The sequence below is a fragment of the Narcine bancroftii genome, chromosome 1 (assembly GCF_036971445.1).
Source record: "Narcine bancroftii isolate sNarBan1 chromosome 1, sNarBan1.hap1, whole genome shotgun sequence".
NCBI lineage: Eukaryota > Metazoa > Chordata > Chondrichthyes > Torpediniformes > Narcinidae > Narcine > Narcine bancroftii.
Genome location: NC_091469.1, coordinates 247,263,926 through 247,280,249, shown reverse-complemented (window position 1 = coordinate 247,280,249; position 16,324 = coordinate 247,263,926). Strand labels below are relative to the sequence as shown.

General features: G+C 50.7%; 1 protein-coding gene across 2 annotated transcripts; it reads left to right on the top strand.

Moving 5' to 3' along the window:
• The first annotated feature begins 803 nt into the window (after nucleotides 1-803).
• On the top strand, nucleotides 804-9,125 carry LOC138740915 (nicotinate-nucleotide pyrophosphorylase [carboxylating]-like). 2 transcript variants are annotated; one of them, XM_069894239.1, is made up of 4 exons: nucleotides 807-922; nucleotides 3,496-4,044; nucleotides 7,667-7,798; nucleotides 8,815-9,125. In XM_069894239.1, exons 1-4 carry the CDS (start codon nucleotides 878-880, stop codon nucleotides 9,061-9,063), a joined length of 975 nt encoding a protein of 324 aa, XP_069750340.1. In that variant the 5' UTR covers nucleotides 807-877; the 3' UTR covers nucleotides 9,064-9,125. The 2 variants fall into 2 exon arrangements, with proteins under 2 accessions (XP_069750349.1, XP_069750340.1); XM_069894248.1 differs by lacking the exon at nucleotides 7,667-7,798 and having other exon boundaries at nucleotides 804-922.
• Nucleotides 9,126-16,324: the final 7,199 nt, after the last annotated feature.

Genomic DNA, 16,324 nt, shown 5'->3' with positions numbered 1-16,324 from the left:
ATGACATCACTTCTGGCTGAGAAGCTTGGGGCAGGAAGTGACTTAAAAGTGGTGCCTTTTTTTAATGTAAACTTTGTTGCTCCAGCTACAGTGGTGGTTGAGTTTAGCACCTCGCTACAATATTCTAGTACAGGAGGAAATGGTGGGGGGGGGGGGTGGAGGGGTGGAACAGAAGGGGCGGGAAGGGTGGAATGAGAGAGAGAGGGTGGTGGGTGGTTGGAGTGAGAGGGGATGGGAGAGAGAGAGGGGTGGAATGAGAGGGTGGAGTGAGAGGGGGTGGGAGGGGTGGAATGGGAGGGTGGCAGGAGGGGTGGAAAGGGAATGAAAGGGGGTGAGAGGGTGAAATGGGAAGGGTGGAATGGGAGGGGGCGGGAGGGATGGAAAGAGAGGGGGTGGGAGGGGGTGGGAGGGATGGAATGAGAGTGGGCAGGAGGAGTGGAATGAAAGAGGGGGCAGGAGAAGAGGAATGGGAGGGGACGGGAGGGGTGGAGTGGGAGGGGGTGGGAGGGGTGGAGTGTGAGGGGATGGGAGGGTGGTGGGAGGGGTGGAATGAGAGAAGGCGGGAGGGGTGGAAAGAGGGGGCAGGAGGGTTGGAAAGAGAGGGGGTGGGAGGGGTCGGGACGGGTGGAATGAAAGGGGGTGGAAGGGATGGAACAGAATGGGTGGAATGAAAGAGTGGGAGGGGATGGAATGAGAGGGGGTGGGAAGGTGGAATGAGAGAGGGTGGGAGGGGTGGAATGGGAGGGGGTGGGAGGAATGGAACAGGAAGTGGAACGAAAGTGGGGCGGGAGGGGGTGGAGCAAGTGGGGACGGACAAGGTTTGAAGGGAGAGGAGAAGAGAGGAGGGTGTGGAGGAGTTGAGTCAGTGCGGGGAGGCATGAACATGCACAGACTGAGTCCAGACAACGATACTGGGTGTGAGGTCAGTCTCTCTCTCTCTCTCTCTCTCTCTCTCTCTCTCTCTCTCTCTCTCTCTCACTGAAATGTCTCTTTTCTGTCTTGCTCACTTTTTTCTCTTTTTCTCTCCCTTTTTGTCTCTCTCTCTCTCTTTCCCCCTGTCCATCGTTCTGGAGAAATGCATGACCCTCTCCTTCCCTCCTCCATCTCTCTGTCAAAATTCCCCTCTCCCTATTTTCCAGGGTGAGGTGGGGGTCTCTCCCAGTTCACAAGACCCCAGCGAGTAGAGTCAGGGCTTTGTGGAGAGGTTATTTGTCCTTCACTTATCACCAGAGCTCTGTTTATCTGTGGGACAGACTCATGGGACTGTTTCACAATCAGAGAAGAATATAAATCTCTCTAGCCCCTCTCTCGCCACCCTCTCCAGTCCTCCTATATTTCCCCTCTCTCTCTATCCTCTTCTCTCTCTCCCCCTCCTCCTTTTCTCGTCCTCTCTTTCTCTCCCTCTTGACCCCTCTCTCCCTTTCCCACTCTCTTTTTGCTGTCTGCCTGGGTCTGAATGAGAAAGAATAGCTGGAGATGAGGGTCTCCTGCCCTCCTACTTCAGAGCGCACCCAGGACACCCTTTCCCCTTATCCCCTTATCACCAAGGTCCTGTTTACCTCTGATACAGAATCAGAGAAAGAGGGCTCTGGATTCAAGAGAGGGGGAGGGAAGAAAACAAGAGAGAGGGTGGGGGAATGCAGAGAGAGAAGGAAATATAGAGAGAAAGGTTGGTAGATGAAAGGTGGGGTTGAGAGAAAGGATAGAGAGAGGTGGTAGTGAAGTGGGGTAGAGAGGTGGAGAGAGAAGTGGTGAGAAAGAGAGTGAGAGAAAGCAAGGGAGAGAAAGTGGTGTAGAGGAGGGTAGTGAGGTTGTAGAGAAATGAATTTGAAAGGGGATTAGAGGATGGAAAGAGGAGGGAGGAGGGGAGAGGGAGAGAGTGAGGAGGATAGAGGGAGATGAGGGGGAGAGAGAGGTGGGAGAGAGGGGTAAAGAGATGGTATAGAGAAGAGTGATAGAGAGAAGGGTGAAGAGAGGGGATATAGAGGTGGTGAAGAGAGGGGTGGGAGAGAGAAAGGGGTGGGGGTCTTTCCCTGTTGTCTGATACCAGGCACACCTGGAAATGGTGCTTTGTCCTTCCCTTATCACTAGTTGTGGTTATCCATGGGACAGACTTGTGAGACCATTTCACAATCAGAGAAATGTAAATCTCTTCCCCCAATACCCTCTCTCTCCTCCTTTCTCCCTCTCACTCCCCACCTAACTCCCCTTCTCTTCCCTTCTCTCTTTGTTTGTGAATATTTTATTTTTCAAGACATAGAACATTTATTAAATACATCATATAAATCATATAATTGTCCAAATCTCCCCTCCCCTCCCCCCAACTGCTAACATAAAAAGTAGGGGGTGTTTGAGCGAGTCTTCATTAATTAGTCCCTATCTTGATCTTCAAAATTCAATGCTATTAACCTAACTATAGTACTTAAACCTTTTCATGGAAGTTAATTATATCCTTAAGCTAGTATTATTCAAATAAGGTTGCCATATTTTGATTTTAATTTAATTCTCTCTGAACTTCATATCGCATCTCTCCATGTATCTGATATTAACTTATTCTTAAAATCATTAAAAAAAATGAAAAAGGACCTTCTCTCACTCCCGATTAGTCTCATCTCTCTCTCATCCCTCTCCTCCAGCCCCATCTCTCACCTGTTTCAATTGCTCCCCTCCTCTTATTTGTCTGTCTCTCATCCTGCCTTTCACCGACTCTCTTTCTACCTGGCTCATCTCTCTCTCTTTCTAACTATGCCTGTTTCTCTCTCCCTCCCTCTGCCTATCACTCCTCAAAACTGTATTGTGCATGACCCTCTCCTTCCCTCCTCCAGCTCTGGCAAAAACCCCTTCTCTCCCTATTTTCCAGGGATGGGGTGGGGGGGGTCTCCTCTGTTGACACAACCCCAGGGAGTGGAGCCAGGGCATGGAGGAGAGGCCTTCCCTTATCAGCAGAACCATGGTTATCTGTGGGAGAGGCTCGTGGGACTATTTCACAATCAGAGAAACATAAATTATTTCTCTCTCTCCCCTCCCTCCTCCCCCTCGCTCTCTCTCTCACCTTTCACCCCTCTCTCTCTCCCATCTCTCACTTCTTCCCTGTCCCACTACGCCATCTTCCTACTTTCTCTTACCCCTCACTTGCACTTTCCACTCCCTCCCCTCTCACCCCATCACTCCCCCTCCCCTCTCACCCCATCTCTCCCCCTCCCCTTCTCCCTTTCTCCCTCACCCTCTCACTCCTCCTCCACTCACACCATCTCTCCTCCTCCTCCCCTCACCCCCTCCCCACCCCTCTCCTCTCTCCATCTCTCTTCCCCTCCCTCCTCTCCTGCTCTCTCTCCCTCCTGTCCCCCCTTTCTACCCCCTCTATACTCTCTCTGTCTCCCTGTCTCATTCACCATCTCCCTCCACCTCTCTTCCTCCCTCTACCCTCTGTTTCCCCCTCTCCTCCTTTCATTCCCCATCTCCCTCCACCTTATTCTTCCCCATGTCTCCCTCCAGGTGTCCTCTCTGGACCCAGGCCATGCTCTGCCGGCCACAGCACTGCAGCGACTGGCCCGTATGTGGCTGCGTGAGGATGCGCCGCAGATGGACTGGGCCGGGGCAGTGGTAGGGGAGCAGACAGTGGGGGCCCGAGTGTTGCTGAAGTCAACTGGGGTGCTGGCAGGCCTGCCTTTCGTCCAGGCCATTTTCACAGAGCTGGGGCTGTGCTGGCACTGGCTGTGGCCAGAGGGTGGGGAGCCGAGGCCGCCATGCGAGGTGGGGCGGGTGTGGGGACCAGCACGGTCCCTGCTGCTGGCTGAGAGGGCTGCCCTCAACACTCTGGCCCATGCAGGTGGCGTGGCTACGGCGTGCTGGCGGGCACGGTTGCTAGCCGAAGCCCGGGGCTGGCCTGGCGTGCTAGCCGGCACCAGGAAGACTACGCCAGGCTTACGGTTGGTGGAAAAGCATGCAATGCTGGTGGGCGGCGTGTCTGGGCACCGCTTCGACCTGGGCGACTTGCTCATGCTCAAGGACAACCATCTGGCTGTGGTGGGCAACATTGCCAAGGTAACAGGCATGTCGCTGGGGTAACTGTGGTGCGGCGGGAGGTCATCGGTGTAACTGAGAAGTGGGGAGGATATCCATAGGGCGTAAGGTATTAGTGACGTAACTGGGAGGTGTCGGCATGGTAACCGGGGGTGTAGCCGAGGTAACCAGGTCCAGAGGTGTTGCGAGGATAGTCGGTTGCAGGGGCTGTCACTAGAGTAACCAGAGTGCAAGGGACTGTTAAGGTAACTGGGGGATGGGATATGTCAGCAGAGCAATCAGGGGGCAAAAGACAGGGGAGTCTCATGCCTAACCAGATTGGGAAGCTTCACCAGGGTAACCAGGGGGTACCAATGGTGTAACTGGGGGGGGGCAGAGGCATTGCCAGGGTAACCTGGATCCGAGGGGGCATCGTTGAGGTAATCAGATGATATCTGGTCAATAGGGGATGTGTCGCCAGAGTAACTGAAAGGAACATCATTTTAATAAGGGGTAGAACATAGAACACAGTTCTTATTCAGCCCTCGATGTTGTGCCAACCCATATAGTCCTTTCAAAAAAACTAAACCCTCTCTATTCTGTAACCCTCTATTTTCCTTTCATCCTGGCAAATTTCTTCTCCTCCCTCTCCACAGCTTCCACATCCTTCCTATAATGAGCTGACCAGAACTGAACACAGAACTCTAAGTGTGGTCTCTCCAGAGATTTGTAGAGTTGCAACATGATCTCTCTACTGAATTCAATCCCCTATTAATGAATTCCAGTATCCCATAGGCCTTCTTAACTATCCTATCATCTTGTGCAGTGGCTTTGAGGGATGTATGGATATGAACCCCAAGGTCTCTCTGTTCATCCATACTCTTAAGTAACTGACCATTAACCCTGTTCTCAAACTTCTGATTTGTCTTTCCAAAATCCATCATCTCACATCCGGATTGGACTCCATCTGCCACTTTTCTGCCCAACTCTGCATCCTGTCGATATCCACGTGACAACCTTCATCTCCATCCACAACTCCTCCAACCTTCATATCATCTGCAAACTTACTGACCTATCCATCCGCCTCTTCATCCAGGTCATTTATAAAAGTCACAAAGAGCAGGGGTCCCAGAACAGATCCCTGTAGCACTCCCCTAGTCACCGACCTCCAGGAAGAATACTTTCCGTCAACTACTACTCTCTGTTTTCTTCCTATAAGCCAATTTTTTTATCCACACAGTCAAGGTTCCACTGATCCGTTGCCTCATGACTTTCTGGATGAGTCTCTTGTGTGGGACCTTATTAAATGCTTTGCTAAAATCTATGTAGACCATATCTATTGCCCTACCTCATCAACATCTTCTGTTACCTCCTCAAAAAACTCTATTAACTTATAAGGCACAACCTTCCTTTCACAAAGCCATGCTGACTATCCTTGAGTCGACTGGACTTCTCCAAATGCTCATAGATCCTATCCTTAAGAATCCTCACCATTAATTTTCACACTACTGAAGTACGACTCACTGGTCTATAATTCCCAGGATTCACCCTATTACCTTTTTTTAAAACAAGGAGAGTACATTTGCCTTTCTCCAATTCTCCGGCACCTCCCCTGCGGCAAAAGAAGATTCTTTGCTTCAGCTATCTCTTCTCTCACTTCCCACAGTAGCCAGGGAAGATCCAACACTTCCTGTTCCTTAATGTCCAGCATAGACATTTTGACACTGTGATATAAATCCTTTTCTCTGGTGAATACTGATGCAAATATTCACTTAGGACCTCCCCAACCTCCTTTGCCTCTTGTTGCTTCCTTTATCCTTTCGCGGCCCCACCTTCATTCTTGTCATTCTCCTTTTCTTCACGTAGAATTAAGGAGAACCCCAAGGCCTTCTCATGCCCCTTTGAGCTCTCCTAAGTCCTTTCTTAAGCTCCTTCCTGGCTACCATATACTCCTCATGAGCCATGTTTCCTATATCTAATGTATGTTTCCTTCTTCCTGTTTAGTTGCCTTATCTGTTTCATCAGCGAAGGTTCTTTTTTCCTTGTCCCAGTGGGACAAACCTATCTTGAACCCTGCACAAGTGGTCCCTAAACTTCCTCCACATTACTTCTGTGCTTTCACCCTTAAATATCTGTTTCCAATTTAATCTCACTAGTTCCTGCCTCATCTCTTCATAGTTAGCCCTTCCCCAGTTAAGCATGTTCCCAGTTTGACTGTTTATATCCTTTTCAATAGCTCTGTTGAAGCTAAAGGAGTTGTGGTCACTCTCACCAAAATGCTCCCCCATTGAGAGGTCAGCCACCTGACCAGGTTCATTTCCCAGAACTAGATCCAGTCTGGCCTCTCTGCTTGTCAGTCGGTCAACATACTGTGTCAGAAATCTTTCTTGAACACACCAGACAAATTCAGCCCAATCTATCCCTCTTGAAGTCAGTAGGGTCAATATTAGGGTAGTTGAAATCACCCATAATTACAACCCTGTATTTCCCGCACCATTCCAAAATCTGCCTGTTTATCTGCTCCTTGGTGTCCTGAGGGCTATTGGGGGGCCTAAGGACGACTCCCAGCACAGTGAGAGCTCCCTTCCTGTTTCTGGCTTCCACCCACACCGACTCAGTGGACACTCCCTCTGCAGCATTCACCCTTTCTATAGCTGTGATACTATCCCTGACCAGTAATGTTACTCCCCCTCCCCCCTTTTCTACTTCCCATCCTATTTTTAAAACACCTGAACCCCGGTCCCTACATCAACCAATCCTGCCCTTCCTTCAGCCAAGTTCCAGTAACGGCCACAACATCGTGGTTCCACTTACTGATCCAACTCAAAGTTCATCTCCTTTATTTCTAATACTTTTAGCATTGAAGTAGACACATTTCAACCCCTCTAACTGGCTCCCTTTATATTTTGTCCCCTTCCTGTCCTTCCTCACCAACTGTGGTGCAGTCCTGCTGTGGTGCAGCAAGCAGATGCAAACACAGAAAAGACTAAACTAATCCACTTAAACTCTGTTGTACACCAGTTGTAGTATCTGAATGGCTCCATGTGTGACTGGCCTGGGAGTGGCCGGCTGAAGTCTATATACAGGTCAGTGATTAACAGCCGGCCAGGTGGGGTCAGCCTCTGCAGTTACAGAGGCTGACCCCACCCGGCCGTTACAGAGGTCACCCCATGCAGGAGGCTGGTGGGCATGCAGCCCAGAGCTGAGGTTGTATCACCACACCTTCTACCCTAATCTCTGCACTCTCAGTCTACCTCCCAACCCTGGGGTTCCCTGGTAACCGGTGGGGGAGGGGTGGGGGTGTGGGGGGCCCTCTTAAATGAGGGAGTTCACTGCGGTAACCGTGGGGGTCCCCTTGCAACCTTGTCATCGAGATAACCTGGAAGCTAGGGATGTTTCCCTGGTAACCAGTGATGGTCAGGATATTTCCCTGGTAACCAGGGAGGGTTGGGATGGTTCCCTGGGATGCGGTGAAGGTTGGGATTGTTGCTTGGGTTGTTGAGGTAAACAGGAATCATTATGGGAGTTGTCTTTGTAACTGGGTGGTTACCGAAGCAACCGTCCGCTCCCCCCTCTGGGATGGTGGTGAGGGGGGGTGGGTGGGGGTCTTCATACTACCACCTGGGACGGTCAGCCAGACTTCTGACACCATCCATGATGGCAGGCGGTGAGGGACGCGCGGACCATGGCCGGGGTGTTCCGTAAAGTGGAGGTGGAGGCACGGTCACTGGATCAGGCCCGACAGGCAGCGGCGGCTGGTGCCGACATTGTCATGCTGGACAACTTCACTCCTCAGGTCAGTGGCACTGCCCCTTCCCTCACCCCTCCCCCTCACATCTCCTACCCCTCATCCCCAGCCTCCCCCTTCAACCCCTAGGTCGGCGGCACTGCCCAACCCCTTTCACCTCCTCGTCCACTCCACCACCCCGCAGGTTGGCTGGACAGGGGTATTGCCCCTTGACCTTCCCTACACCTTTTCCCCTCGCTCACACCATCCCCCTTCATCTCTCCCAGGTTGGCAGCAGCATCCTTCCCCTACCCCTCAACCTTCCCCCTGTTCCCTCATACTACCTCCCTGATTCTTACTCCAGTCACCCTCCATTCCTTCCCTGACCTTCCTCCTCCCCCAGTTCTGATGGACAGGGTTGCTACTCCCAGGATCCTTCCTCACCCTTCCCTTTCTAATCCTTCACCTCTCCCCTCTATTTCCAATGTGCCCATCCCTCCCTGCCCCTTCCCCTCACCCAAAGCCTCTCCTTTCCCTCTCCCTTACCCCACATCCCTCTGTTCCCTCTTCCTAACACCCCACTATACCCCCAGGAGCTGGTGTAAGCAGCAGGGTCGCTGCAGGAGGGGCTGAGGGTTTTCAGGGTGTGGGGGGAGTGTGAGCATTTGGGAAAGGGGAGGGTGCAGGGGAAGTGGGAGGCTGTAGGGCAAGGGACAGGGTGTGAGAGGTATGGCAGGGTCTTGTCACCAGAGGAGTATGGAGGGGTCTGGGGTTTGAAGTCCCACCTGCTGAACCCCCTCCTTATCTCCCCAGGAGCTGCTGGAGGTGGCTGGGTCCTGTGAAAAGGTCTGGGTGCAGGGGTGTCTGAGGGCTCTCTCTGATTCACTGATTTCCCCCTCTCCCTCCACAAGGAGCTGCTGGAGACAGCTGGGCTCCTCAGCTGGGTCTGGGGGTAGGAGGATATGGAGCAGCTGACCTGCTCCATGCTTCCGAGTGTTGCAGGAGGGACGGGTGAGGGGACTCAATGGTATAAAATGTCTTTGATGTTGTCCCAACCACTGACTCCCCCTCTCCTCTCCCCCCAGGAGCTGCTGGAGGCAGCCAGGGGACTGCGGGAGGAGTTCCCAGCACTGTTGATCGAGGCAAGTGGGGGCATCACGGAGGAGAACCTACCCAACTACTTGCTGCCCTGTGTGGACATTGTGTCGATGGGCGCGTTCACCCAGAGCATCACCGCCCTCGACTTCTCCATGAAGGTTGACCCTGAGCTTGGAGGCATCCCTGAATGCCTGGCTGGAGACACTGATCCCATCAGACGGCAATCCACCTTCTAGCCCCGTCTGCTGGGAGTTCACCATCCATTGTTGCTGTCCAATAAATGCCATCTGTCACCTTCTCCTTTCTGCCTCTGCTTTGTCAGCAGGATTGTGTATGAGACCATGTGCTCTTGTCGGTGGGAGCACCCGTTTATCCATTGGACTGTGCGCACTTGGGAACATGTCCTCCTCCATAGAACATTATAGAACAGATACAGGCCCTTTGGCACTTTTAGTCTGTGCCAAACTATCTGTCTGCCCCGTCCCAATGACTGGCAACACAATTGAGGGGGGAAGAGCAATCACAACATAGGCATGATAATTAACATTGCAATTAGCACAACTCAGTTACAGCACCAGAGACTTGGTTTCGAATCCAACACTGTCTGTAGGGAGTTTGTACCATCTCCCTGTGTCTGCATGCGTTTCCTCTGTGTGCCCAGTTTCTTCTCACCATTGAAAACATTCTTGGGCTGTAGGACAATTGGGTGTAACTACGCGGCACAGGCTCATTGGACGAAAGTTCTGTTACCCTGCTGTATGTCTGTGTAAGTAAAGGTCGAGGAGGAATAGTGATCACAACACAGTCAAGGGGAAGTCCAACATGGTCGATGGGGAAGCATGACCTGAGAGTGGGGCAGAGAAGGAATTACAACACGGAGAAGAGGAGAGTGAATAAACTATGACTGAGGAGAGAGAGCAATCACAAAATTCTCAAGGGGAAGAGCAATCACAACACAGGGAAGAGAAAGAGTGATCAATACATAGTGAAGCAGAAAGAGCAATTACAAGATTGGTTAGGGGAAAAGCAATCAAAATGCAGTGAAGGGTAAGAATGATCACAACATGGTCAAAGAGGAAGTGCAAGTGAAGAGCAAGAGTGATCATGGTGAGGAAAGAACAATAACTGATGAGGGAGAAGTGTGATCTCAGCACACTGATGAGGAAGAGCGATTACCACATGGCTGAGGAGAATCTATCAAGACATGGTCAATGGGAAAAGGAAGAGTGACCACAAGTTGAGGGGGAAAAGTGATCACATCACAATAAAGCGGGAAGAATGATGGCAACATAGCAAGTGGGATGTTGAGATGGTGGGGGAAGAGCAGTCGTAACATGGTAAAGGGAAAGAGCAATTACAACCTCATCATAAGGGCAGAATAATCACTTTTTCTGGGGAAATTATGGATGAGCAATAAATGCTGCCAAGTCCACCTGGAGCAATTGTGGATGCGGTGATAAATACTTTTCTATATGCTTCTCTTTTTACTTGCATTTCGATTTCACGACAAAAGAGGGCTAGGGCCTTTCATTTCTCATAGATTGCTCGTGACGCGGCTGACATTCTCCGTTGCTTGCGGGTGCCATTCTGGGCCCCCAGCATCCACAGAGTTTCATCCGTAACTTTTCAGATACTCTCTACTCCAACCCTCCCACCACTGCACCCCACAGCACCATCCAACTCCCTCTTCCCCACCAAATTCAATAACTGAGAGGATGCAGGGGAATTTGGCAGTCTTTTTAATTCAGACAAGGGCTCCCACAGCCCCCCTCTTCCACCTGAGGGTGTCAGGGTCAGTGGATGCAGTTTTCAAGGACATAACGACAATTTGACGAGTGACAAATGTGAACATCAAGATAATGGATGCGCGCACAGTGTGGGTGGGGAAGTAATATCTCAGCGGAGAATTCCAGTGTGAGTTAACCTTAAATAAGGCACATTTCTATGACATTTGGTCCTCAATTAGTTGGGGGTGCCAGGAACCCTTCCCCTTCCCCCCAACACACACACACTGTGTGGAGTATTAGGGGGAAGAGGGGTCAGAAAGGTAGGGGCTTTCAGGAAGGAGAGGGGTGAGGGGGTGCACAGTGAAATCCAGGACAGGAGAGAAATGGAACAGAGTGTGATCCAGGGAGGGAGAGAAGATGTACGGAGCAAGATTAAGTGGTGGGGAGAGGGGGCATAGAGTGAGAACTATGAGAGGTGGAGGGGTAAAGATCGAGATCCAGAAGTGGGAATAGGTGTTACAGAGGGAAATCCAGGGAGGGGTTGCAGAGGGAGATCCAATGGGGAGGGGAGAGGGGGTACAGAGCAAGAACTGGAGGGAGGGGTTACAGATGGAGATCCGGGGATGGAACCCCTCACTCTGGCATTCAAAAAAAAGTTTGTTACGCTGTTTAGATTAGACTACAGGGGACTTTCTCTGAGTTCCCAGAAAGCCGGGCCCGGAGGACTGATGTCCTCAAGTCACCGACACCCATGTAAGTTTGTATCCACTCATAAAATGCACAAGGCTTTGAGTTCATCTCTTTCCTCTGAATTTAGCTTCCCCTGGAATTTGATGTCCTACTTGCTCCTTTCATTCTCTCTTTTAAACTACTAGATGTTTTAATACATCCCCTCCCTCAGCAATTGCCCCACTTCCGGTTTTTCTGAATTCCCTGTCCCTGGGGCTGTAACGCCTGCTCTTAGTGGTGACTGGATTGCAATCCGGGTGAGGTTTTGGAACAGAGGGCGTGAAGGGACCCAAAGGTTCTGGTGTGTGATTGGGCCTATTCAGGAGGATGGGCGTGTCCCATGGAACTGGTTATTACTGACCATGATGGGGGGGGGGGGGGGGGGTCCCGTCAAACTGCATCAGCACACCCTCAAGCTGGCACTGGAAATCCAGCCCCACTATGGTGGGTATGCAGAGGTGGGGCATCAACTGCAGTCTAAAGTTTATATATTTCATGCCCCTCATGGTTAGGGTCACGCGGAGAGGGATTTGGAGGCTAGTGCTACCTTGCACTTGGCCGGGGACATAGTCAGGGAATAACGTTGAGCCGTGCCCAAGGGTATGAAACTCTCTGTGCTTCCCATGTCGAACAGGCAGCCTGTGGTGTGGCCATTTACCTCAATGTCCATCATTGATTACCCCAGATGGTGTAATCACCTCACTGTCCAAGTCGCTGCTGCTATAATATTTTGACAGCTGCCACCAAGATGGCCACCCAGGAGATCGCAAAGATGGCTGCCCCCATGGATAGCATGCAGTGGAGTCTGGAAGAGAAGCCGGATATGATGTTACCCCATGTTATTGCATGCCTGTTTCAGATCTTCAATTCTTGGCTACTGGAAATTACGCCGGAAATGGGTCAGCCCAAGATGGCAAAGTGGGTTGTGGTCCACATGTGCACTGCTAGAGTGGGGTTTAGATCTTTGCGTACTTTGCCTTCCTCTGGCAGTTTCAGCAGGTTGTGCTAAGGGCCGGACAGGACTTCCACGGGTGTTTGCTTTGGCCTAGATGTGTGGGAAGACACCTGGAATAAGAAAATGACAAAGAAAAACAAAGGGACTGCAAAAAATGGCAAGGATTCAGTCCAAAAGTCCAAAGACCGAATCGAGATGCCTTGTGGAGAAGAACATAACGGAGCTGCTTCGAGGCCTGTGGAGAAAGACGTTGCCCAGCCCGCACAGTCAATGGAGCCCGCCCAGAAGGAGAGGCAAGACCAGGGAGACAATACCACCCTGGACCTGCAAGCAGGTGAAAGGAGCCCTGGGAAACGGCATGAGGAGAGGGGGAAGACCTGGGATTCCCCTCCTGCAGCACAAGCGCCAAGTTGGGTGCCCTCGTGCTGAATGCGACACTTGCACTTGCGGTATAACGAGTGAGAGTCTGAGAAATGCAGGAGAGGACTCAACTGTGGGGCGAGGAGCCCATAGCAATCCAACATCAGGTCCAGGGATGTGACAAGCAGCAACAACAGCGGGAAGGATAATGAGGAGGAGAACAACCTTGCAGGAGAAGGAGGCGGTAACAGCCATAATGGCCAGGAGACTCAGTAAAGAGGACTCGGACCCCACCTGAGAGATGTGTTGGAAACTCTGGGCCATATGGAGGGCAGACTATTTCAGGCGGTGGAAAAAAGAGCCCAGGACTTGGCTCAGAAATTAAATGTAATGCAAGAGACCCTCACAGGTTTAATGGGGAGAATCGCGGAGATAGAAAGTAGAGTGGGGGTGTGGGGTGAGTGAAGGCAGGTTAAGCAGGGTGGAGGGTAAGTTAGATGTCCTGGTAAGGGAGAGAGAGTGAGTCTGGGGGAAGCTAATGCCCTGGAGAATTATAGTTGCAGGAAAAATATTAAATTTGTGGGGCTGAGGGGAGAAATCCTGCAGATTTATTCCAGAACTGGATCCCCGAAGTACTGGTGAAAGGTATATTGGGGGAAAAAGTAGAGGTGAAGAGGGCAAGTGAGACATCCCTTTCAAAACCAGGCCCTGGGCAGAAACCTTGTTCGGTCCTCATAAAACTAGTGCATTACCAGGATAGGGAGAAAATTTGAGGGGCAGCAAGGAAAATGGGGGGTGGGGGGAAGGGTGTGATGGAATAGAGGGGCACAAGATATCCTTCTACCCTGATATTAGTGTGCCATTTTTAAAGCAGAGTTTGGGCCATTGAAAAGACTAGTAAAATAAAAAGGGTATGAGATACCGGCCACTCTGAAAGTTGTTTCACCGGGAGGGGAGGGGTTGGGGGGGGGGGGAGAGAAATTTTTAATCAGAGTTGATTAAGCATGTGTGAGTGTGCAAGTGCGTGCACATTTGGATGCACGTGTCTATGTGTGTGTGTTCACACGCATGCGAACATATGTCTCTGTGGATGTGAGTTTGTTTGCATGCATGTTTGTGTCCATGTTGCTGTATGTGCATGTTTATGTGTGTACATGTATTTGTGCATGCGTGTTTTTATGCACATGTGCTTGTGTGTGCATGGGTGCATGTGTGTATTCATGCGCGTGCATGTTTGAGTGAGCATGTGTGTGCGTGTGCATGTGTATCTGGGAGTTCGTGTGAGTGTGTGTTCATGAGTGCATACTGGTGTGCATGTGAGTGTGTGTGTGGATGCATGTGTGCATATGTGTGTGAATGTTCATGCATAAGTGAAATCAGGTTTGTGTATGTGAATTTTAAAATATTTTATTTAAAATTTAAAAACCTCTAAACATTTCAATTAATAATGAATTGTATACATAAGAAAATACATGTGTATATTAACCTAATCCCTCCCTTCTTCCCTCCCCACCATCACCCCTTCCTACCCACCAACCCCTCCCTCCCCAGCAACCCCTCCTACCCCATCAACCCCTCCCTCCCCAGCAACCCCTCCCACCCCATCAACCCCTTCCTACCCACCAACCCTTCCCTCCCCAGCAACCCCTCGCACCCCACCAACCCCTCCCTCCCAGCAACCCCTCCCACCCCATCAACCCCTTCCTACCCACCAACCCCTTCTTACCCACCAACCCCTCCCACCCCAGCAACCCCTCCCACCCCATCAACCCCTCCCTACCCATCAACCCCTTCCTACCCACCAACCCCTCCCTCCCCAGGAACCCCTCCCACCCCACCAACCCCTCCCACCCCATCAACCCCTCCCTACCCATCAACCCCTTCCTACCCACCAACCCCTCCCTCCCCAGGAACCCCTCCCACCCCATCAACCCCTTCCTACCCACCAACCCCTTCCTACCCACCAACCCCTTCCTACCCACCAACCCTTCCCTACCCAGCACCCCCTCTTCCCAAAAAAGAGGAAAAGGAGCTTATCAAATAGAAATATAAATTCTAATCAACTGCCGTGAAACTGAGAATCACCACCAGACTGAGCTTTGAGAGCTTAAATTTTCAAACCAACGTGTTATAAATATGGGCTCCATATTTTCCAAACCAAAGTGATATTTATCATGTAAACAATGTTATTTTTCCAGAGGAATAGACGATCTCATTTCGAGATCCCAGCTCTGAATCCCCAAATCCGTCCCCCATCTCCGAATCATGGCTACACATTTCCTTCAAACACCTGAAGATAATTGTAAAAATTCATTTTGATACATTGTAAACCTTCATTTTCATCTCTATATTTCCCCTCAAAATTAACATTGGATCCAATGGAAGTTTATCCTTAATATTTTCTCCAAAAATATTTTAATTTATATCTCAAATGGCTTAATCTTAATACACAGCCAAGTCAAATGACGAAAAGAACCTATCTCATCACATCTAAGACATAATTCTGAAGATATTAAATCTTTTTAATTTTTGAGGCATTAAAATTAGTTGATGCAAAAAATGATATTGTACAAATCTGTAGGTAACATTAATAATTTGAGCCCTGGGAGTTGAAGCTCTGCCTTTATTGAGGCTGGAAAGGCTCCTTTTATACAGTTGGAATTTCCACCATTTGGTTGATTGGCTGACATCAGCTGCATGAATAACATAAACAGGATTCCTGACACAGGAACATTCTTGAATAATGTGGTGATATGTATGTTCTGGCTGGCCCACCCTCCGGGGGGTCTCCCTACCTTAGCTCCGCCCTTGATCCTTCCCATGTAACCCCTGGCCATAAAGGTCGGGTCCTCTCTCCTTCCCGCTCATTTTCCTAGCCTGGACCTGGGCCAGCAGTCTCTAGCTCAATAAAGCCTATCATTCCCCTCAGTCTTCTGTCTGCGTCATTATTGGGGTGACCGATAGCGTCCAACAATTAATTGAGATAAATTTTGGATCTTTCCGGTTATGGAGGAATTGCTGCGACCCGAACGGCTGGAAGTAGACCCCAAGTCCTGGGTGCATCAATACTCTTCGAGCAGTGGGTGAGCTGTTTCAATAATTTCCTCGACGCCGCTGCGGAGGTGGTCAACTCGGACGAAAAGAAGCTCAAGATCCTTCAAGCCCGAGTTGGCCAGAAGGCCTATCTGACCATCCAAGGCAGCACAACCCATACCAAGGCAATGGCTGAGCTGCGGACACTCTATAAACCCAAAGTGAACTTGGTTTACTCCCGTTACCTGCTGGCGTCCTGGAAACAACAGCCTGGTGAGTCTGCCGAAGAGTTTATCTGGTCCTTGGTCACACTGGGAAAAAACTGTTTGGGGGATCTCACGGGCCTGGGCACGATATCGCTGAACCAGTGCATGGAAGAGCTGATCAGAGATGGTTCTGTGTTGGGATTTAAGTCAGACTACATCGGGCATAGACTCCTCAAGGAGGACCTGCTCCCTCTCAAAAATGCTACCGAACTGATCAGAACTCTGGACTCGGCCCAGCATTAGGTGGTGTCGATCGCGGGAAGAAGCGGGCCAACCATGTATGTTCCACCACAAGGGCCATCGGCCTGGGACTCAGCGTCGGGCGTTAGCAACCTAACCACGGCTCCAATAAAGCCATCTGCCTCATCACAATACAACTTCTGCGGGAAGGTCAGGCCTCTGCCCCACGAAAGGAGCAATATGCAAT

Coding starts and splice junctions, on each gene's coding strand:
- LOC138740915 (XM_069894239.1), top strand. CDS start 878: ATGAACATGCACAGACTGAGTCCAGACAACGATACTGGGTGTGAG. Junction 923..3,495: donor ACAACGATACTGGGTGTGAG/GTCAGTCTCTCT, acceptor GTCTCCCTCCAG/GTGTCCTCTCTGGACCCAGG. Junction 4,045..7,666: donor TGGTGGGCAACATTGCCAAG/GTAACAGGCATG, acceptor CCATGATGGCAG/GCGGTGAGGGACGCGCGGAC.